At 42.0% G+C, this 24117-nt stretch overlaps 1 protein-coding gene across 2 annotated transcripts in view; it reads left to right on the top strand.

The window, feature by feature from the left end:
• LOC132828421 (SH2 domain-containing adapter protein F-like) overlaps positions 1–24117 on the top strand; it is a 247918-nt gene that overhangs the window by 211691 nt on the left and 12110 nt on the right. Inside the window, exon 5 of one of the 2 annotated variants that reach the window (XM_060845527.1) lies at positions 19190–19271. The exons of the other annotated variant lie outside the window; for it this stretch is intronic. Coding sequence (XP_060701510.1) covers positions 19190–19262 — 73 coding nt within the window. The 3' untranslated portion in view covers positions 19263–19271. The remainder of the gene's footprint in view (positions 1–19189; positions 19272–24117) is intronic. 2 annotated transcript variants of the gene reach the window in all.

The raw sequence follows: 24117 nt of genomic DNA, 5'->3' as shown, positions 1-24117 counted from the left end.
CAATATTCAATCATTCATTCAATGAATCAAGAGATCTTAATTGATTCAATGAAACAAAGTTAACTCATACATTTAATGAATCAAACTTCAATCGTTCATTCAATGAATCAAATGTTTTTCATTGATTCAATGAAACAAGTCAAACTCATTCATTTAATGATTCCAACTGCATTCATTCATTACATGAATGAAAATGCGTTCATTCATTCAATGAATCAAACTGCATTCAATCATTCGCTGAACAAACTGCACGTGTCAATTCAATGAGTAGAGGTTATCTCATTCATTCAATGTCTTGAGCTTAAAGCCATCATTCAAAGTTACAAACTGCATCCATTCATTCAGTGAGTCTAACTTTAATCATTCATTCAATGAATCAAACGGTATTCATTGATTCAATGAAACAAATGTAACTCTTCATTTAAAGAATGCACGTGCATTCATTCGTTTAATGAATCCAACAGCATTCATGCATTAATTCAATGAATCAAGCTGCACATCTAAATTCATGAGTAGAACTTCTGTCATTCATTCAATGTCTTGAGCTTAACTTGTTCATTCAAAGAATCAAACTGCATTCATTCATTCATTCAATCAAACTTCAATCGATTATTCAATGAATCAAATATTATTTGTTCATTCCATGAAACAAACATACCTCATACATTTAATGAAACAAACTGCATTCATTCATTTAATGAAGCAAGCTTCAGTCGTACATTCAATCTAACACTATTCATTGATTCATTGAAATATACTTATCTCATTTATTTAATGAATCCAACTGCATTCCTTCATTCAATCAATCAAACTGCATTCATTCAATGAATCGAACTTCAATTCAACGAAACAAACTGCACTGTGAATTCAATGAGTAGAGTTTCTCTCATTCATTCAATGCATCCAACTTAACTCATTCATTCAAAGAATCAAACTGCATGCTTTCATTCATTGAATCAAACTTCAATCATTCATTCAATAAATCAAACATTATTCATTGATTCAATGGAATAAACTTAAGTCAATACGATTGTGCCACCATATTCACCTGTCTATCAATGTCGACTCCCTCATCGCTCTTCTGAGTCTTGGATATTTCCACCCGTGCCCTGGCACCTCCTACCTTGATCATAGAATATCTTTTTCCCGTGTCAGGTGTCCCTTTGGCAATGGTGGCTAGTACTAAATGCCAGTCACCGGTGCCGCAAGGATCCCTGCGTAAATATTTATTACCCCATTTATAGTCGTCCTGGTTTCTAAACAGCCATGGGTCACATGTGAAGGTCCCCTTAGTACCCTCAGTTAAGACTATCATCTGCAGCTGTATCCCAAATGCCCCTGCCCTTACAAATAGTCCTACCAGGACGCTTGCTAAAAGTGTGAGCTGGGGCAGCCCCATATTCATATGAGGCTTCTAATCACTACTTGCACTTAATTGGTTCTAATGTTGTCCGATGTCTCCTCAGGCCCAGCTACACGCTTGCAATGGCTGGCGTATATCCACATGGCTCTTTCTGTCTTAACAGCTGTCTGTGTTGTAAAGAGCACTTGAAAAATCCCAGCCACCTCTTCGCCTTCCAGTTTTTCTTCCTGAAATCCAGTCTCCAGGTTTTAGATCGTGCAGATTTCCTTCTGCTGTTTGGGGTAGTGCTGCTTTCACTTGATTCTGTATTTGAGACAAAAGTGCAGAGAGTTTTATACAGTAACACAACATCTCATCCTCACAGTGGCCTGTTATCTGTCTTACCTTAAGTCTTTGGCCAATTCCTGTGTTGGGCGGTCTACCAAACAAAATCTCAAATGGGCTAAGATTAGCTCTTCCTCTCCTCCTAGATCTCATATACATTAGCACAATCGGAAGTGCCTTTGTCCATGTCACCCCTAGTTCCTCACAACATTTTGTCAATTTATTTTTTAGGGTAGCGTTTTCTCTTTCCACTGCCCCACCGCTCGCTGGGTGGTAGGCACAGTGTTGTTTCATGTTTATTCCCGAATAATCACTGATCTGCTGTAAGGCACTATTGATAAATGGTGTCCCATTGTCACTACTAGGCCTTTCAGGGATGCCCCATCTTGGAATTATCTCAGTTAGCAAAGCTTTGGCTACTGCACTGGAAAACATATCAACTATTACCAGCCAATACCTTTTCCCTTCACTGGGTGTTAGTTCAATAAAATCCATTTGTAAATGTTCAAAGGGTTTTTGGGGTTGGGAGTGTGCTGCCTGACTCATCTGTATTCCCCTCCCCACATTATTAGTGGCACAAATAACACAACGTTTAATATATTTCTGGGAGTAATGAGTAAATCGCTTAGTGTACCAGTGTGCCAAAATACTGTCAGACATCCCCCCCCCCCCCCAGCTTTTTGACACATGGTCCTCAACCGTGTGTCAGCTTGGCATTGAATGGAAATAATGATTGAGGCAGACAGGGTTTACCATTGGGACCACACCATACTCCTTCCCTCACGCTGCATCCTGCTTTCATCCACTCATGCTTTTCTTCCGGCGTGGCCTGTGACTGTAACTCCTGTACGTCTACTATTGGGGTATAAATGTTTGTCATACACATGTCAATCTGCTCACTTGGCAGCTGCTGGGCTGCTGCTGAGTCTGCCCTTGCATTGCCTTGGGAAATAAAATCATTATTTTTCGGGTGAGCTTCACATTTACACACAGCAGTTGATTTAGGCAATAGGACCACTTCCAGGAGGTCAGAAATCTGGCCACAGTGTGTGATGGGCTCTCTGGTGGAGGTCAAGAAACCCCTGTGTTTCCACAGGTTTCCAAAATCATGTAAAACCCTGAATGCATACCTGCTATCGGTGTAAATATTCACTGTCCTTCCCTCAGCCAATTTACAGGCCTCAGTCAAGACAATCAGCTCCGCTGCTTGCGTTGACACGTGAGAAGGGTGTGATCCCACTTTGATTATCTCATAGGTAGTAGTCACTATAGCATACCCAACAGAAGTCTGGCCTGTCTCCTTGCTCCTAAATGCTGTCCCATCCTCAAAAAAAACTCCATATCTGGATTCTGAAGTGTTGAATCCTGCAAATCCAGTCTAGGGCTGCAAATTTCATTAGTTACAGTTACACAATCATATGGGTCTCCATCTCCTTCTGTGGGGAGCGGCTGGCAGGGTTGAGGATGTTACATCGTTTTATTGTAATGTTAGGCATCTCCAATAGCACAGTACTGTATCTGAGCCAACGTGCTGCTGACATGTGTGCGGTCTTTTGCTTGGAAAGTAGTAAGGATACTGTATGTGGGATCAGAAGAGTTAATTTACTGTAGCCGACTATATCCCTGGATGCTCAGAACAGCCTTTTCAGCTGCGGGCACGGCTTGCAGGCATTTAGGCAAGCCTGCCGCTACGGGGTCTAGTTTAGCTGAAAAATATGCTACTGGTCTCAATCTTCCCCCATGATCCTGCAATAGCACAGATGTCATGCAGCCACGCTTCTCATCTACTGTGTGTACAAAAAGTTTGTTTGGGTTCAGAATTCCTAATCTATGTGTAGTTTGGAGCGCCTTTTTTTAATTCAACAAAGGTATTCTCGGCCTCTGGAGTCCACTGCAATGGACTCTGGTTCTCTGTAAACCTTTGCCATGGACTATGTCACTTTGGGGCGCCTCAAGAGCTGTGTAATGAGGGATAAACATTCTACAGTAGGAGTGCGTGCCAAAAAAGGATACTAATTATTTTGTTGTGTGAAGCTTTGGAATTTACTGGATTGCTTGAACTCTGTCTTGACCAATGGCCTTCCCTTGTTCAGATATTAAGTGAGCTGTTGTTGCACAAATTGTAGCTTTGCGAGACTGGCTTTGTGCTCTTCCCTCGCTAGATGGCAGAGCAACACAAGGGTATCCTTCTCACATTGTTTCTTTATTGGTGCCACTATCAAGCAATCATCTATATACTGCAGAAGTGCTGACCCCGGGGTTAGAACAAGAGTCTCCAGACTCCTGCATAGAGCCTCATTATATATGGTGGGGGACTCACAGTAACCTTGACAAAGTCGTGTGAAGGTATATGATTTCCTTTTGAATGAAAAAGCGAACCAGAATCTGGGTGCACCAGTACACTAAAGAAGGCATTTGCTAAATCCACAACAGTGAACCGTTTACTGTCTGGTGGAATTTGAGCTAATATAGTATCGGAGTTGGGTGGGACAACAGCATTATTGACTGCCTGCAGGTCTTGAACATACCTCTCTTCCTCCACTTCACCAGGAATGTTTGCCTTTTTGATCAAAAGAATGGGGGTTCTCAGCATGAGTTTTCACAGGGGATTATCACTCCAGCCTTTAGGAAGGATTCAAAGACTAGAGTAATTCCTTCTATGGCCTCGGGTTTTAGTGGATGTTGTGCTCTGCAAGGACGATACTCAGACTTTAGGGTTATCCTTACAGCCTCGTACAAGCCCCACAGTTATATTTAATCTTGGTGACGTCAGTACCCAGTTTTCGTCCAGGAGACATCTCCTCTCATGTGACGTGGGACGGAACTCGCTACAGAACTATGTCACTTCTTTGGCGAAATTATTACCTCCAACCTCGCATGAGTCAGACAACTGCCCATAGCATTTTACAGATCTTTCATGGTCCATGGCCGGTGGACCAACACCCGCAACTTCAATCATTGGGGCTTGCAGAACTACCTGGTGAGACGATCGTACACCAGTACCCTCACCATCTGACTCCTCATCCATCGGGGGGTGATCGCGAACAGTCCCCAGATGTCTTTCTGTCTTGCAGTAGTCTTCCTTCTTTAGGGCTTCTTGTTTCAATTGGTTGTGGGTATGGCATGCTATCGGTGATTCTGCAGACCTGCTGATGTGGAACTTTCACCAGGCGGATCTCGTAGGGGGGCTGTCGGTCTCGGAGGGCAGTCATCAAGGTCAGGATCTGAAACAAACTTAAGACACTGTACAGCTACGTTAGGTTGTTTTCTGAGCGTGTCTGCAAGTGTGCTGGTGTTTGAAAGTGTCTATCTTCTGCTTGAGATTTCCTTACTCGGATATCAGCCTCAGCCTTCCACATGTTATAAGCACTCCAATTCACAGGTTCTAAATTCCCTTCATTTTCTCCTTCTCTCTCTCCTCCAACCTTGACCACATATTTCTGTCTTTTATTAAAACTTCCTCCCTCTGGAAAACTACATTCCTTGATCCACAATTTCTAACTGCCTTACAGACTCTGGGCCATAATTATTTAGCATGTATTGTATTTTTTTGTTGGCCATTCCAAGTCCTGTGTGGACTCTCCTTTTGTTTGCTCTTGCTGAAGCATATTTTTAGTGTAACTGGAAAAGTTTTCAGTTTTCTCTCTCTCTCTCTCGCGTGGTAACATTACCTTTTCCATTTGACTTGCTTCCTACCTCCAGAGGTCCCCTCTCACATTGAGCACATCCACCTCAATGCCTTAGTTTTCGTAAACCAAGAAAACACATACCCAATATGTATTTGGCAAGTCTAACTCAGCCAGTGGTGGCTCCAAGTCTAAAACCACCCTTAAACTCGTTGTCTCTTAAGCATTCTAGAGACCGCAATCCTTTCCATTGAGTTTTGCTCAAATGCCACCCAAAGGTCTAATGACTCCTTTTCCTGATTCATTTATTCTCTTAGAATGAGTCTCTATGTAGGAAACTTAAGCTGCGACTCTTACCCTGACCCTATTAAATTTGAACCCTGCTGCTAGGGCGATCCACAGATTCCCAGTCCTCTCAAGCAGAAGGGCCAATTCAGCGCTCGAGATGAAGTGAAAGGCCTTCGAGGCAGTGGCGCCTGCGCCTCCTGGGAATCTTCAGAATTCACAGGATCCCAGACAAGCCCCCAATTTTACCGTTGTGGAAATTAAATCGACTTGATACAACTGTTAGCAAGAGCAAAGAAATTAGCTTTATTTAAATTCTGCAGAATTGACCCAATACATTCAGGGAGATTCCTCATGACCATAATTCAGATATTCTTCTTATACTGTTTCTTATCACGCTCTCAAGGGCAAAGACTGGAAAAAATCAAGTTGTTATTCTCTCATCACCTGGTCATGGGCATTACTATTCTTCAGCTTTCACTGAATTCGACTGTCACAAGGTCAAGTTGAATTCAAACAAAGCCAAGCTGTCTCCTGGGCGCAGAGCTCAGCAAAGTGTTGTTTACAAAGCTCAGCACAGTGTTAATTTCAGAAAAGCATTTTCTTTCAGAATTCACAGTAATTGGTGGTGCAGTGGACAGCAAAGAGGGTCACCTCAGATTTCAACAGGATCTGGATCAGATGGGCCAATGGACAGAGAAGTGGCAGATGGAGTTCAATTCAGATAATTGTGAGGTGCTGCATTTTGGGAAAGCAAATCTTCGCAGGACTTATATACTTAATGGTAAGATTCTGGGACGTGTGGATGAATAAAGAAACGTTGGAGTGCAGGCTCATAGCTCCTTGAAAGTGGAGTCACAAGTAGGATAGCGAAGAAGGCGTTTGGTATGCTTTCTTTCCTTGGTCAGAGTAATGAGTACAGGGGTTTGGAAGTCATGTTGCCGCCGTGCAGGACATTAGTTAGGCCACTGTTGGAATATTGTGTGCAATTCTGGCCTCCTTCCATTCAGAAAGATGTTGTGAATCTTGAAAGGGTTCAGAAAAGTTTTACAAGGATGTTGCCAGGGTTGGAGGATCCGAGCTATAAGGAGAGGCTGAGTAGGTTGGGCTTAGAGCGTCAGAGGCTGAGGGGTGACCTTATAGACGTTTACAAAATTATGAGGGACATGGATAGGATAAATAGACAAAGTCTTTTCCCTGGGTCGGGGAGTCCAGAACTAGAGGGCATAGGTTTAGGCTGAGAGGGGAAAAATATAAAAGAGACCTAAGGGGCAACTTTTTCACGCAGAGGGTGGTACGTGTATGGAATGAGCTGCCAGAGGATGTGGTGGAGACTCAACAGACAATCAAGGTATTTTTCAATGTATAATTTCAGTTACATCACACTGTTATTTTTGCTATAAATTGAGGAAGGGCTTATGCTCGAAACGTCGAATTCTCTATTCCTGAGATGCTGCCTAACCTGCTGTGCTTTGACCAGCAACACATTTGCAGCTATAAATTCTCTGCCTTACAATTGTGTCCTCCACAATCACCTGATGAAGGAGCAGCGCTCCGAAAGCTAGTGTGCTTCCAATTGAACCTGTTGGACTATAACCTGGTGTTGTGTGATTTTTAACTTTGTACAACACGGCATCTCCAAATCATGACTACTATCGACACCACTAACTGCTGGCTTAAGGTGGAGAGGATCCCCAAGAAGATCGCACATATCGACACAGACATCAAGTTTCTACAGAAATGCAGGCAAGCAGGAAAGATCCCAAAAAGCTTACGGATCACGAACCCACTCAAATCAACCTACAACACAAACTACACAGAGAAACCTTGCCACCACACCTCTCACAAAATCGTTAATCCTCTCATGCACCAACTCTACAGCAGGCACCACAACCTTGAAATTCAGATGGAGTTCAGACTCTCGTCCTGCGCTCAGGATATAGCAGTACAATTACGCAACATTGCCAAACAGACAAGGTGACAAAACTACACCACTTAAATGTTCACCAAGAACAAAAACTGGAGAAACTTGGCATTCTCACCAGTAATAGCAAAGCCCACCCTGACACCACAGTAGACAACATTGTCACTGCAGGGAAGTCTATTATCAACTTATCGGACCACACCCTTCGACCGGAAGAGATTGAAGCCCTGATAGGGGTCTCAACTTCTGCCCCACCACCAAAATGGACCCGTTGGTTCTTGCAGCAGACACTGAGGAGTTCATCAGATGAATCTTCCGGGAATTCTTTCAAAGTGCAGCAGTGATGCCAGTGAGCCCACTGATGAACTGGAACAGTCATCACAGGGATCTGTAGAGGAACGAACAAAGAGGGTGTCAACTTGTACCCTACCCTGGGCTTGACATGTATGCTCAAACCATCAGGAAATATATAAATGCCAGATTCATCAGCCGTAATCACAAGGTAGAGCAAAACATCACCCGTTCACAACGCAATGCCATCCAGGCTCTCAAAACCAATCACAACATTGTCATCAAATCAGCAGATAAGGGAGGAGCCATTGTCACTCAGAATAGAACAGATTACTGCAAGGAAGTGTACCGACAACTGAACAACCAGGAACACTACAGGCAACTACCACTGATCCAGCCAAAGAAGACACCCGTGAATTAAACACATTGATCAGGACTTTGAATCTAGTCCCTCAGAGTTCCCTACACACCCTCATCCCACGTACTTCTCGTGTAGGCGACTTCTACTGCCTTCCAAAGATACACAAAGCCAATACAGCAGGATGTCCCATCGTATCGGGCAATGGGACCCTGTGTGAGAATTTCTCCAGCTATGTTGAAGGCATCTTGAAACCTATTGTACAGGGGATCCCCAGCTTCCGTCGCAACGCTATGGATTTCTTACAGAAACTCAGCACCCACGGACCAGTCAAATTGGGAACATTCCTCGTCACAATGGATGTTTCTGCACTCTACAGCAGCATCCCCCACAATGATGGCATCGCAGCAACAGCCTCAGTACTCAACAACAACAACAACTGCCAATCCCCAAACACCATCCTACAACTCATCCGCTTTATCCTCAATTACAATGTCTTCAACTTTGACAACCAGTTCTTCATCCAGACACATGGAACAGCCATGGGGACCAAATTTGCACCCCAATATGCCAACATCTTTATACAAGATGTTTGAACAAGACTTCTTCTCTCTACGCAGAATCTCCAACCAACCCACCATCAAACTCACCATGGACTACTCCTGACTATCTGTCTCATTCTTAGACACATGCATCTTCATCAAGGATGGACACCTCAGCACCGCACAATACCACAAACCCACAGACAACCTCACAATGCTACACTTCTCCAGCTTCCACCCAAAACATATTAAAACAGCCATCCCCCTATGGACAAGCACTACACATGTACCGGATCTGCTCAGATGAGGAGGAACGTGACGGGCACCTGGAAGTACTCAGGGATGCCGTCACAAGAACGGGCAGATGAAAGACTCAACAGACAATCAAGGTATTTTTCAATGTATAATTTCAGTTACACCACACTGTAAATTTTTGCTATAAATTCTGTGCCTTACAATTGTGTCCTCCACAATCACCTGATGAAGGAACGGTGCTCTGAAAGCTAGTGTGCTTCCAGTTAAACCTGTTGGACTACAACTTGCTTTGTCTGATTTTTAACTTTGTTCACCACAGCCCAACATCAGCATCTCCAAATCTTGGATAAGTATGGACTTATTAACAACAGGAAACATGGTTTTGTGGAGGGAAGTTCAGTCTCAGAACCTTAGAATTCTTTCAGGAAGTGACAAAAATGATTGAAGGCGGGACAGGATGTTATGTCTACATGGACTTTAGTAAGGCCTTTGACAAGGTCCCTATGGCTTGTAGCAAAGGTTAAGACACATGGGATCCATGGTGAGCTGCTAAGATAGATACATAGCTGATTTGCTCATCGAAGACCACACTCTATTAGCAGTGGAAAGTGTTTTCCTGATGTGAGATCTGAGACCAGTGATGTTCCGCAGGAATCAGTGCTGGGGCTCCGTTTGTGCTTGTAATATATATAAATGATTTGGAAGAGAATGTAGGTGGCCTGATTAATAAGTTTGCAGAGGGAAAAAATAGCTGGGACATTAGCAGATACCTTCATATCCTCTTTGACCGCAGGTGAGAATCCATAGGACTGGACATTAGCTGATATTGTTCCCTTGTTTAAGAAAGGAAGCGGGGACAAACCAGGAAATTATAGGCTGGTGAGCATGATGTCTGTGATGGGGAACCTCTTGGAGAAGATGCTGAGGGACAAGATATATGTACTTTTGGAATAAAATGAAGAGTTAGCAACAGACAGCATGATTTTGTACAGGGAATGTCATGTCTTACCAACCTGATTGAATTTTTTGGAGAGATGACCAAGACCCCTTGATGAGGGAAGGGTTAAGAATGTAGTTCAATCTGGACTTTAGTAAGGCATTTGATAAGGTCCCACATGACAGATTGATACAAAAATTAAAATCACATGGGATTTGAGCTGGGCTGGCTCAAAACCGATGGATACAAAACTGGCTTGATCATAGAAAACAGAGGGTAGTGGTGGAAGGGTGTTTTTCAGAATGGAGACCAGTAACTAGTGATGTTCCGAATGGATCAGTCTTGCGTCCTCTGTTGTTTCTAGTATATTTAAATGATCTGGAGGAAAACGTGGGTGGTCTAATTTGTAAGCTTGCAGAAGACACAAAGATTGTGATAGTGCCCACAATTGTGAAAGGATACAACAGGATATAGTTAGATTATCAGCTGGGACACAGACATGGCAAATGGAATTTAATCCAGACAAATGCAAAGTGAAGCCTTGTGGTGAATCAAATTTAAGTGTGAATTATACTGTAAATGGCAGTGCCGTTAGGAACATTAACATACAGACGGATCTGGGTGTGCAGGCCCACAGTCTCCAAAATGGCAACACAGGTAGCCAAGGTGATTAAGAAGGCATATGTCTTGCTTACCCTCATTGGCCAGGGCATGGAGTACAAGAGTTGGCAAACCATGCTGCAATTATGTAAAACCCTTGTTAGGCCACATTTGTGTGCAGTTTTGGTTGTCACACTACCAGACGGATGTGGAAACTTTGGAGAGAGTGTAGAGAAGGTTCACCAAGATGTTGCCTGGTCTCGATGGCATTGGCTAAGAGGAAAGGTTGAAAAGACTAGGATTGTTTTCATTGGAAAGACAGTGGCTAAGGGGAGACCTGATAGAAATCTACAAAACTATGACAGGCATAGTCAGACAGGCATGGGTGGATAGTCAGAGGCTTTTTCTCAGGGTTGAAGTTTCAATTACAAGTAAGCACAAGTGCAAGGTGAGGGGGGGGGAAGTTTAAGGGAGATGTGCAAGGGTAGATTTTCATGCAGAGAGTGGTCGGAGCCTGGAACACACTGCCAGAAGAGGTGGTGGAAGCAAGCACTTCGGCGACATTTAAGAGACATCTGCATTGCTTACACATAGGGAGGGAATAGAGGAATATAGACTGAATAAGGTCAGGAATTTTGTTTTCTAGTTTAGTTAGGGCATGATGATTGGCACAGGCTTGAAGGTCAAAGGGCCTGTTCCTCTGCTATACATGTCTTTGATCTTTCGTTCTTTTGACAGAAAAATTGATAGCGAGGATTGCCAGATGATGCAGCAGGATATAGATAAGCTGGACACTTGGTTGGAGAAATAGCAGATGGAATTTAATCTGGGCAAATGCAAAATAATGAATTTTGGAAAATCTAGTGAAGGAGGGAAGTATATAGTAAATGGCAGAAACCTTAGTAGCATCGAAATACAGAGGGATCTGGCCATGCAGATCCACAGTTCCCTGAAAGTGGTAATATATGGTCAAGAATTTATATGGCATGCTTGCCTTTATCAGTCGAGGCATAGCGTATAACAAAAAGACAAGTAATTTTGCAACTGTACAGAATTTTAGTTAAGCAAACTTTGGCATATTGTGTGTTGACACTCTACCAGAAGGTTCTGGAGGCTTTGGAGAGGGTACAGAAATGGTTTACCAGGATACTGCCTAGGTTGTAAGTTGCTAACAATAAGGAGAGATTGAACAAATTTGATTTTTTTCACTTCAACATCGAAGGATGAGAGACTTCGTATGTCTTGGATCACAGGTCCACCCAGGCGGTTCTTTTGGGTTAAATATAGAAAGGCGAAGACTCAGTAACAGCAATTTGCTTAAATGTGGATGTTTATTAACTAATAATATTGATAATAAGAGTAATAAATGGAAATGAAAGGAGAAAAAGTAAAAAGTCTCTCACTCTTCTGCCCATCGGAGACCTCTCGATCGCCAGCCGGTCTGTAGGCTTGGTTTGTTCCTGGCATTGTTTGCAATTCTGGTCCAAGGTCAAGTCCCTCTTTCGAAATGAAGCTCGCTCTCCCTTATACAGTTTCAAAACAGACAGTACTGAAGCAGCTACAAAACAAAAACAAAGTGCTGGTACTGTCCTAATCCCATCAAGGAATGTTCTCAGGACTTGTTCAAGGTCATGAAGTTGTCGAATATCGTCAACAATTTTATCCCTTTAGTCTATCATTGACAATCTATTCTCCATGCAGCTGTCAAATATCATCATTAACTTTTAGCCCTTTCACACAACCAATATAGGCCGATCCTATCATAGAAGTTTATCAAATTATGAGAGGAATGGATAGAAATATCAATTACTTAGGGGCATTGGTTTAAGGTACAAGGGGGTAAGTTTAAAGTAAAATGAGAGGCAGGTTTTTTTTAACACAAACATAAATGCTTGGAATGCTCTGTTGCTGGAGACGCATCCAATAACAATGTTTTAAGAGGCATCTTAACAGTTATATAAATAGGTATGGAATAGAAGGAAATGGACCACATAGAGGCAAAAGATTTTTCATTTAGAAAGGCATTGTATTGGCACAGTGTTGGTGAAATAAGGGGCCTGTTCCTATTCTGTACTGTTCTTAGATCTGTCACACATGGACCAAGTCCGACCTATCTTGTAGAAGAGAGAGAGATTGGGCTTCAGGTGCAAAATTCTTTGAAGTTTGCATCACATATTGATAGAGTGGTTGAGAAGGCATTTATCATCCTTGCTTTCATTTGAGTGGCGGAGATATGTTGAGGTTATACAAGTCATGTGTGAGGCCACTTCTGGAGTATAGTGTCCAGTTCTGATCTCTGTTATAGGAAGGATGTTATTAAGCCAGAGAGGGTTCAGAAGAGACTCAGCAGGATGTTGCTGGAAGTGGAGAGTTTTAATTATAATGAGAGACTGGATAGGCTGGGACTTCTTTCACTGGAGCATTATAAAATAATGAGGGTTATAGACAAGATGAATGCCAGGTGTTTTTTATCCCTATGTTAAGGGATTTCAAGATTACGAGGCATATTTTTAAGATGACAGGAGAAAGATTTTAAAGACATGAGGGGCACATTTTTTACACCAAGTGTGGTTCATGTGTGGAATGAACTTTCAGAGGGAAGTGGTGAATGCAGGTACAGTTACAATGTTTAAAAAATATTCAGTAAGTATGTAATTAAGAAATATTTGGAGGGATATATGCCAAATGCAGGCAGGTCAGACTCGTTTAGTTTGGGATTATGGTTGGCATAACTGGTTGGACCAAAGGGTATGGACTCTAAGTGGAGAATAGTAGGAAAGTGTGAAATTATCAGTTTGACCATCAGAACAAAAAGTAGAATATGATATTAAAGACAAATCTTGTAAATGTTCATATCCAGAAAGTCATCAATTTGGGAGGCAAATGGCATTATTGCATGGGTTTGAAGTGAAAGAATAAAGAAGTCATGCTACAATTGTACAGTATTCCAGATGGAGTGCGTATTGTGAAGTTTTGGTCTTCATAATTTTGGAGGGACTAACTCTGTTTTAATTTAAATAAAGGACAATTTAAACAAATGAGGATAAAGTTAACTAAAGTGGACTGAGCAGATGGATCAGCAGGAGAAACAGTAAGACAGCGGTGGCAGACTTTTAAGAAGGTAATTCATGGCTCTCAGCAAAAATATATCCCAGTAAGCTTAGAAAGATTTTAAGAGATGGATAAATCAACCATGGCTAAACAAGGAGAGTATTATGTTGGAAGAAAAGTCATAAAAGAAGGCAAAAGCCAGTGGTAGACTATAGACTGTGATAAATTCAGAATCCAAAAAAAGGTAGTGAAAACATAAAAAGTGCAAGGAACATAAAAATGACAAGAGTTTATTTAAGTATATAGAAAGGAATTGATAGGTCAAAATGTCCATAGGGCCCTTTAAAAATGAATCTAGGAGATGATTTTGCAAAAAGGAAATGGCAGATAAAAAAGCAGATATATTACGTTAATCATTATGGTAGAAAATATTTTGAAAATCCCATTATTAAGGGAAAAAAGGGACGATTAAGACCCACCACCATCAGTGGAGAAGTAGCATTAAGGCAAAAAGCAGAAAAGTCTCTTTGGCTCTTATGACTTGCATCCAAGTATTCTAAAAGTAGCTACAGTGATAGTGGATTTTACACTAATCCTTGTCTCCTGGAAAAGTACTGGAGGATTGGAAAACCTCCACAACATGACACCCCTATTCAAAAGCAGACAGAAGCAATCTGGGTAACATAATATAATTGATTCCAACTTTTTTGGATGTTAGGCTAATTGACCATAGAGTCATAGAGATGTACAGCACAGAAACAGCCCCTTCAGTCCAACTTGCCCATGCCGACCAGATATCCCGACCTAATCTAGTCCCACCTGCCAGCACCTGGCCCAAATTCCTCCAATCCCTTCCTATTCATATACCCATCCAAATGCTTTTTAAATGTTGCAATTGTACTAGCCTCCACCACTTCCTCCGGCAGCTCATTCCATACGTATACCAGCCTCTGCGTGAAAAAGTTGCCCCTTAGGTCCCTTTTGCCCTCTAGTTCTGGACTCCCTCCCCCCCCAGGGAAAATACTTTGTCTATTTATCCAATCCATGCCCCTCATGATTTTGTAAACTTCTATAAGGTGTAATCAAACAGAATCAGCAAGGCTTTCAGAAAGGGAAAATGTGTTTGACTAGCTAAGTGTTCTTTGAAGAGACCCAACCAGTGTGAATAGAAAGGGAACTAGTAGATATGTTATACTTGGATTTCAGGAAGGCATTCAATAAGGTATCTCAGAAAAGATTAAGTTGCAATATTAGAGTCCATAGTGTTGGAGGCTGTACATTTGGCATGGATAGAAATATAGCTAATGGTCAGGAAACAGCAAGTGAGCATAAAAGATTCTTTACAGGTTGGCAACCTATAGATTGCCAGTGGGGTTCTGCAGGGACCAGTGCTGGGATTACAGCTGTTCACAGCATTTATTAATGACTTGGAGAAACGAGGTGAATGTACTATTGCCAAATTTGCAGATGATCCATAACTAAGTAGAAAGGCAAGTTGTGACAAGGATACAAATAGCTTACAGATGATATTTGGGGGAGGCAATGGCCACGAGAGACCTACCTAATGCTATAAGGACACACGTTCAAATTCTGTCATAGCAGATGGTAGAATTTATGTTCTATAGGAATCTCAAAGTAAGGATTTATTGATAACCATGAAACATTGCCAATTGTCGGGAAAATCCTATCTGATTCATTCATATCTTTTAGAGAAGGAAATCTGCCATCCTTACCTCGTCCATCCAACTTGTGACTCCACACCACAATAACAAGGTAGGCTCTCAACTGGGCAATTAAGAATGGGCAATAAATGCTGGTCCAGCAAGTGACACCTCAATTCCATGAATGAATACGTTAAATGATTTGAGGGTGCCAGTGTTGGACTGGGGTGTACAAAGTTAAAAATCACAAAACACCAGGTTATATTCCAACAGGTTTACAGTATTTGGAAGCACTAGCTTTTGGACTGGTGCTCTTTCATCAGGTGGTTGTGGAGCATAAGACCGTAAGACACAGAATTTATAGCAAAAGTTTACAGTGTGATGCAACTGAAATGATATATTGAAAAAGACCTGGATTGTTTGTTAAGTCTCTCATCTTTTAGAATGACCATGTTGGTTTCAGATTTTTCATATGTAAATCCCAAAACTTTTTTTGAAGTTACATTTTCAAGTGAACTTTAACAATGTCATTAAGAGCCGTAGGGCATGTTCTGTGCTGTATTGTTGTAATAGGTGCCTTGTCAGCTCAGATAATGCATTGAATGTGTGAACTTAAAGTCTGTCTGTCTGTGTCCCAATGTTCAGACTGATTTGATTTTTTAAAAAAAAGGATTTACAGAATCTAACATGGATTAATGCAGTTTTTGAGCAAAATAGAATGTAATTCTGCAAGTACAAATTCACCCCACAAATTCGTGTGTGTGTGTGTGTGTGTGTGTGTGTGTGTGTGTAGGAATGTGAGTGTCTGTGAGAGAGTGTGAGAGTGTAAAGGGGTATAAGTCTGTGAGAGGGTGTGTGTGTGGGGTGTGTAAATGTGTGAGCATATGAGAGAGGGTGGTGTGTATGTGCACTTTTGTGCATGTGTGTGACTGTGTGTAGTGCAGTGGGATCACATGCAGTGTGACATGAACCCAAGGTTCCAATTGAGGCCATCCCCATTGGTTGTGAACTTGGCCATCAGCCTCTGCTCAGCCACTTTTCGCTGTTGCCTGTCCCAAGGTCCACCTTGGAGGATGATTACCCGAAGGTCCGTCACTGAATGTCTTGGACCACTGAAGTGTTCCCCGACTGGGAGGAAACATTCCTGGCTGGTGATTTTGTGCAGTGTCCATTCATCTGTTGCCATAGCCTCTGCTCAGTCTCGCCAATGTACCATGCTTCAGGGCATCCTTGCCTACAGCATGTGAGATAGACACCGTTGGTTGAGTCACATGAGTACCTGACATATATGGTGGGAGGTATCACCATGGGTAATGATGGTTGACACTCTGACACGTCTTGCAGCATCTGCTGTGCAAGGTTGTATGGTGTTGTCCTGAAAGCTGGGCTGTTTGCTGCGAACAATGATCTGTTTGAGGTTTGGTGGTTGTTTGAAGGCGAGAAGTGGAGGCATGGGGAAGGTCTTGGTGAGGTGCTCATTCCTCATCATTAATGTGTTGCAGGCTGCAAAGAACATTGCGTAGCTTTTCGGCCCCTGGGAAATACCCTGCTACAAAGGGTACCCTTGCAGCTTGTGTCTGTCCCCTGAGGAGGTCATTATGCTTTCTCGCTGTGGCATGTCGGAACTGGCAGTCGATGAGTTGAGCATCATACCCTGTTCTTATGAGGGCATCCTTGAGTACTTCAAGTGCCTGTCACATTCCCCTTCATCTGAACAGATCCTGTGTGTGTGTAGGGCATGTCCGTAGGGGATGGCTGTTTTAATATGTTTTGGGTGGAAGCTGGAGGGGTGTAACATTGTGAGGTTGTCTGTGGGTTTGTGGTAGAATATGGTGCTGAGGTGCCTATCCATGATGGAAGTGCATATGTCCAAGAATGAGGCAGATGAGGAATAGTCCATGGTGAGTTTGATGGTGGCATGAAACTTGTTAATATCCCTGTGTAGTTGTTTCAATGATTCCTCACCATGAGCCCAGTGGAAGAAAATGTCATCAATATACCTGGTGTATCATGTTGGTTGGAGGTCTTGTGTAGAGATGAAGTCTTGTTTGAAATGTGCATGAAAATGTTGGCATATTGAGGTGCAAATTTGGCCCCCACGGCTGTTCCGTGTGTCTGGATGAAGAACTGGTTGTCAAATGTGAAAATGTTGTGGTCGAGGATAAAGCGGTTGAGTTGTAGGACAGTGTTCGGAGATGGGCAGTTGTTGGTTTTGAGTACTGAGGCTGTTGCAGTGATGCTGTCATCATGGGGGATGCTGGTGTAGAAAGCTAAAATGTCCATTGTGACGAAGAATGTTCTCAGTTTGACTAGGTCGTAGGTACTGAGTTTCTGTAAGAAATCTGTAGTGTTGCAACAGAAGCTGGAGGTCCCCTGTTTCAAGATGCATTCGACATAGACAGAGGTTTTCACACAGGGTCTCAATTCCTGATATGATGGGATGTCCTGGTGTGTTGGCTTTGTATATCTTCAGAAGGCAGTAGAAGTCACCTATGCAATAAGTACGTGGGATGAGGGCACGTAGGGAACTCTGAAGGACTGGATCCAAAGTCCTGATCAGTGTGTTTAGTTCGTGGATGTGCTGTCTGGTTGGATCAGCCGGTAGTTGCCTGTAGTGTTCCTGGTTGTTTAGTTGTCGGTACAATTCCTTGCAGTACTCTGCTGTATTCTGAATGATGATGACTCTTCTTTAATAAATAGATTAAGTCAGTTGGTAGAAAATTTGACAAATAGAGTTTAATGTGGGAAAATGTGAAATTGTTGATTTTGGAAGGAAGAACAAAAGAACACAGTTCTTTAAATGGAGAAAACTGCAGAAGGCTGCAACACAAAGGAACTTGGGGGTATTTGTACACAAAAACATAGAAAGCTAACATGTAGTTATAGCAGGCAATCAGGAATGCCAGTGGATCTTATGATTTTTTTCAGAGCTCAAACAGCAGTCACTGTGGCACATTTGTGAGGCTGAGAGTTATGTGAATAGCATGTTTAGAGAGGTAGTCACACTGTAGCTCAGCGAACTGGACAAAAGAAGGGTATGGGTGAACACGAGGCAGTCAAAGAGGAACAAGCAGTTTGTGCAACAGTCCGCTGGACTCTTGCTCACAAATTGATTTTCTGTTTTGGAAGCTAATGAAGGTGCAAGTTCTTAAAGGAAGTGCAGACAGATACAAGCTTCTAGCACCACAAACAGCCTGATTCAACAGGACCAGTAGTAGAAGAAAGCAGAAGCAATAGTGATAGGCTGGGGGGGGAGGGCATCTTGAAGGGCAGGGGTGACAAGTCAGAGGCAGTGGTATACATTTGATTCAATATTAAAAGTAAAACGAGGTGTTGCATCAAGAGTTAAGGAAACCAGGCAATATCTTAAAAAGTAGAACTCCAATGATTTTAATCTCTGGATTACTCCTGGTACCATGAATTAGGAAGTACAGAAACAGGAGAATAAAGCAAATAAATGCATTGCTCAAGTGCTGGAATCAGAGATCATAGACTTTCAGATTGCAGAGGGAGGCTATTTGACCCATTGAGTCTGTACTTCCTCCCAAAAGAGATACCCAGCTTGTCCCATTCTCCAACCCTATTTTGATAGGTCTCTAAATTCATCATTTTCAAATATATAGCCAACTCTCTTTTAAAACATTGCATGCAATCCACCTCCACCACTCTTCCAGGCCGGCCATTCCACATCCTAATGACTCTGAGTACAGAAGTTTCTCTTCATCTCAATGCTCGTTCTCTTACTGGCAGTCTTGAAATTGTGAGTACTAATTATTGAAACATCAGCTCGTGGAAACAGATATCCTCCTCCTCCCAGTTAAAATTGTTAATAATTTTGAACACCTCAATAAGGTCATCTGTTGATCTTCTCTGATCCGAGGAGAATCAGCTCAATTTCTCTAATCTTTCTTTGTATCTAAAATCCCTTATTCCTGGTAGTATTCTAGCAAATCTCTTTTGTACTTCCTCCAGGTCTTTCGACATCCTTCCTTCAATAAGATGCCCAGAACTGAACACAATACTCCAAATGTGGTCTGACCAATGATCTATAGAGGTATAACATCACTTTCTTATTTTTAAAATCTATTCCTCTGCTTATGAAGCCAAGGATCCTATAAGCCTTAACAACTGTGCCAATGTGCCTGCCAACCTTTTGAAAATTATGCATGTGAACCCAATCCCTCTGCTCCTGTACTTCCCTCGACATTGAGACTGTATTGTCTATAGTTTCATATAAAAGTGTATTCCTTCACATTTGCATTGAATTTCATTCGCTAGGTGTCTGCCAATTTGGCCAACTTATCATCTCCATCTAAAGTCATTCAGCATCATCCTTACAATTTACTAGCATCGTCCTTACAATTCACTATTTTTCCTACCTTAATATCAGATTTACATTTGGAGATTTTGACATCCATCTCTAGTTTATATGAATCAGAAAAAACAACAGGTTCCAACATCAATCCTGGGAACACTACTTTCAGGTCATCTCCAGTCTGAGAAATACCCATCTCTTTTTTATCTTCTAGCTAACATTAATCCATACTGTGAAGGGCCCATCAATCTCATCCATTTCTAATTTGCTAACCAACCTTCCATGTGGCACCGTGTGAAATGCTTTTTGAAGTCCAAATGTATAACATCCACAGCATTACACTCATACGTAACCTCACACAAATCAAAAATGGAGTCACAGTGGTGAAGGCGGCTTTCGGCATGCTGCTTTCATCAGCAATGATCATATAGGAGTTGAGACATCTTGTTGTAACTGAACAAGATGTTGGTGAGGTCACATTTGGACTATTGTATGCTGTTCAGGTCAACCTATTGTAGAAAGGATATTACTAACTGAAAGGAATGCAGAAAAAATTTCCTAGGATGCTACCTCGACTGGAAGGTTTGATTTATAAGGAGAGGGTTCATTAACTGGGACTTTTTCCCCCAGAGCATAGACTGAGTGGTGACCTTATAGCGGTGCATAAAATCATGAGAGGCAAAGATAAGGTAGACAGCCAACAGCTTTTTTCCATGGTAGGGAGAACCAGAACTACTCACAGTATTCCGTAGTCTCACCAGCAACTTGTTTAATTACAATAAGACTTTCCTCCACCACATTATAAGAGCCAACATTCCATTACTAGATTAGATTACTTACAGTGTGGAAACAGGCCCTTCGGCCCAACAAGTCCACACCGACCCGCCGAAGCGCAACCCACCCATACCCCTACATTTACCCCTTACCTAACACTACGGGCAATTTAGCATGGCCAATTCACCTGACCTACACATCTTTGGACTGTGGGAGGAAACCGGAGCACCCGGAGGAAACCCACGCAGACACGGGGAGAACGTGCAAACTCCACACAGTCAGTTGCCTGAGTCAGGAATTGAACCCAGGTCTCTGGTGCTGTGAGGCAGCAGTGCTAACCACTGTGCCACCGTGCCGCCCTAAACCTTTCCTGACTACCTGTTGCACTTTGTGCTGACTTTATATGTTTTCTGCACAAGCAGTCCCAAGTCCCTTTATGTTGCAGCTTTCTAGAGTTTCTAGAGAACTATCTTGTTCTCTCTTCCAAAATGAACAGCTTGTGATTTTCCCACATTGTACTCCATTTACCAACTTTTTGCCCACTTAGTTACCCTATCAATATCTCCCTGTAAACTGTTTGTATTCCTTTCACAATTTGCTTTCCTAGTTATTTTTGTGTCATCTGCAGACGTGGCTACCGTACGTTTGTTTCTTTTCTCCAAGTCATTAATATATATTGTCCCAGCAGTAATACCTGTAGAAGGTCAAGAAGGTCCAAACCAAACCCCCTCAAAATATATTAAGAAGATAGCTTAGACCTTGAACTTTTCCTTATTTTTAAGGTAAGTTTCAGGGATTTCATTCCAGATGCAATTCAATTGGTCAAACTACTTGACTTTAAGCAAAGCACATTTTATTTTTACACCATAGTTAAAATAAAATAGAAATCAAGGAATTATGATTAGATTATGATTTTCCAAATGTTCTGCTATTACTTCCTGAATACATTATCCCAATGCTTATCCAAAAGTAGCTGTTAGACTCATCAACCTGTGCTTACCTGGGTTTTACTTCTGTCCACTTTTGAATAGGGATGTCACAATAGCAGTTTTCAAATCTTCCAGTACTTCTCCAGGACCCAAGGATTTTGGAAAATTACAACTGGTGCATCTTTGTAGCTACTTGTTTTAGGATCCTAGAGTGCAAGCCATCAGGATCAGGAGGCTAATCTGACGTTAGCTCCATTAGTTTGTCTAATATTACTTTTCCATTTAGCTCCTCCCCCATGTTTTTTCAGTACTAATGGCATGCTTGTAGTATTTTCCATCATAAGGACCGATGCAAAATATCTGTTTAATTTCTCTGCAACTTCCATGTTCCCCACAACTATCTCTCCAAATTCACTTTTGAAGTGGCATATGTTTAATTCGATCCCTCGCTTCCTTTTACAAAGAAACTGTTTTTGTAAATTTTTATATTCTTCACTGGTTTGCCCTCATACATTTTTTCTCAATCTTTTTAATCCTGCCTTTGCGAGATTCTGAATTTATTCCAGTCTTCAGGGTTATCACTGACTTTGCCTCCATATATGCGTTCTTTCTTTCAACTTTATACTCTCCTCAACTTCTTTGATCAGCTATGGTTGATTTATTGCTCCTTTGACTCTTTCCTCCTCATTGGGATGTACTTTTGCTGGGGTTAGAAACAGAATAAGAGAGGTCACCCTGTTGGGAGTTTTCTATAGGGCTCTGATTAGTTCCAGAGATGTGGAGGAGAGGATTGCAAAGATGGTTATGAATAGGAGTAAAAGTAACAAGGTAATTGTTTTGAGGGACTTTAACTTTCCTAATATTAACTGAAAAACACAATCATTTGAGTACTTTTAGATGGATCAGTTTTTGTCCAATGTGTGCAGGTTTCCTGACACAGTATGTAGACAGGCCAACAAGGGGCGAGGCCTCATTGGCTTTGGTACTGGATAATGTACCTGGTCAAGTGTTAGATTTGGAACTAGGTGAGCACTTTGGTGATAGTGATGACAATTCAGTTAAGTTTCCTTTAGCGATGAATAGGGACCCGCAGGGCAAGAGTTATAGCTGGGGGAAAGGCAGTCATGATGCAATTAGGCAAGAATTATGATGCAGAGGATGGGGAAGGAAACTGCAAGGGTTGGGCACAATTGAAATGTGGAGCTTATTCAAGGAACAGTTACTGCATTTCCTTGATAAGTGTGTACGTGTCAGGCAGAGGAAGTGGTTGAGCGATGGAGATGTGGTTTACTAAAGAGCTTGAAGCTCTTGTCAAGAGGAAGAAGAAGGCTTATGAAAAGATGAAAAGTGAAGGCTCAGATAGGGCCCTTGAGAGTTACATGTTATCCAGGAAAGACCTAAATAAGAGAGCAAAGAAGAGCCGTGTGGACATGAGAAGTCTGTGACAAGTAGGATCTAGGAAAACCCTAAAGCTTTCTATAGGTATATCAGGAATAAAATGATGACTAGAGAAAGATTTGGGTATGTCAAAGGCAGTAGTGGGAGTCTGAAGAGATAGGAGGCCCTAAATAGGTGGGTGGCACAGTGGTTAGCACTGCTGCCTCACAGCACCAGAGACCCCAGTTCAATTCCTGCCTCAGGTGACTGAATGTGTGGAGTTTGCACATTCTCCCCATGTCTGCATGGGTTTGCTCCAGTTTCCTCCCACAGTCCAAAAATGTGTGGGTTAGGTGAATTGGCCATGCTAGGTGAAGGGGTAAATGTGGGGGAATGGGTCTGGGTGGGTTGCGCTTCGGCGGGTCGGTGTGGACTTGTTGGGCCAAATGGCCTGTTTCCACACTGTAAGTAATCTAATCTAAGTAATCTAATCTAGTCTAATCTAAATGAATACTTTTCATCAATATTCACACAGTAAGAAGATAACGTGTCCAGGAGAAAACCGAGATATAGCTACTAGGCGAGACAGGATTTAGGTTCACAAGGAGGAGGTGTTAGCAATTCTGGAAAGTGTGAAAATAGATAAGACCCCTGAGCCAAATGGGATTCATCCTTGGATTCTCTGGGAAGCAAAGGAGGAGAAAGCAAAACCTTTGGCTTTGATCTTTGTCATCATTGTCAACAGGAATAGTGCCAGAAGACTGGAGGATAGCAAATGCTGTCCCCTTATTCAAGAAGGGGAGTAGAGACAACACTGGGAAGAATTATAAGTGATAGAATTTATTATCATCTAGAAAGGAATAATTTGATGCGAGATAGTCAACATGGTTTTGTGAAGGGTAGGTCAAACCTTACTGAGTTCTTTGAGAAGATGACCAAACAGGTAGATGACAGTAAAGCCATTGATTTGGTCTATAAGGATTTCAGTAAAGCGTTTGATAAGGTTCCCCATGGTAGGCTATTACAGAAAATACCAAGGCATGGGATTGAGTGTGATTTAGTGGTTTGGATCAGAAATTGGCTAGCTGAAAGAAGACAGGTGTTTGATGGGAAATGTTCATCCTGGAATTCAGTTACTACTGGTGTACCGCAAGAATCTCTTTTGGAGTCACTGCTGTTTATCATGTTTATAAATGACCTAGATGAGGGCATGGAAGGATGGTTTGGTAAATTTGTGGATGACACTGAGGTCAGCGAGGTTGTGAACATTGCAGGTTATAGAGGGACGTAGATAAGCTGCAGAGCTGTGCTGTGAAGTGGCGAATAGAGTTTAATGCGGAAAAGTGTGAAGTGATTCACTTTGGAAGGAATAACAGGGATACAGAGTATTGGGCGAATCGTAAGATTCTTGGTTGTTTGGATGAGCAGAGGGATCTCGGTATCCAGGTACATAGATCCCTGAAAATTGCCACCCAGGTTGATAGAGTTGTTAAGAATAGATACAA

The sequence above is a fragment of the Hemiscyllium ocellatum genome, chromosome 2 (assembly GCF_020745735.1).
Source record: "Hemiscyllium ocellatum isolate sHemOce1 chromosome 2, sHemOce1.pat.X.cur, whole genome shotgun sequence".
Classification (NCBI taxonomy): Eukaryota; Metazoa; Chordata; class Chondrichthyes; order Orectolobiformes; family Hemiscylliidae; genus Hemiscyllium; species Hemiscyllium ocellatum.
The sequence above is the reverse complement of the archived record's forward strand: the minus strand, read 5'-3'. Positions and strand labels throughout refer to the sequence as shown.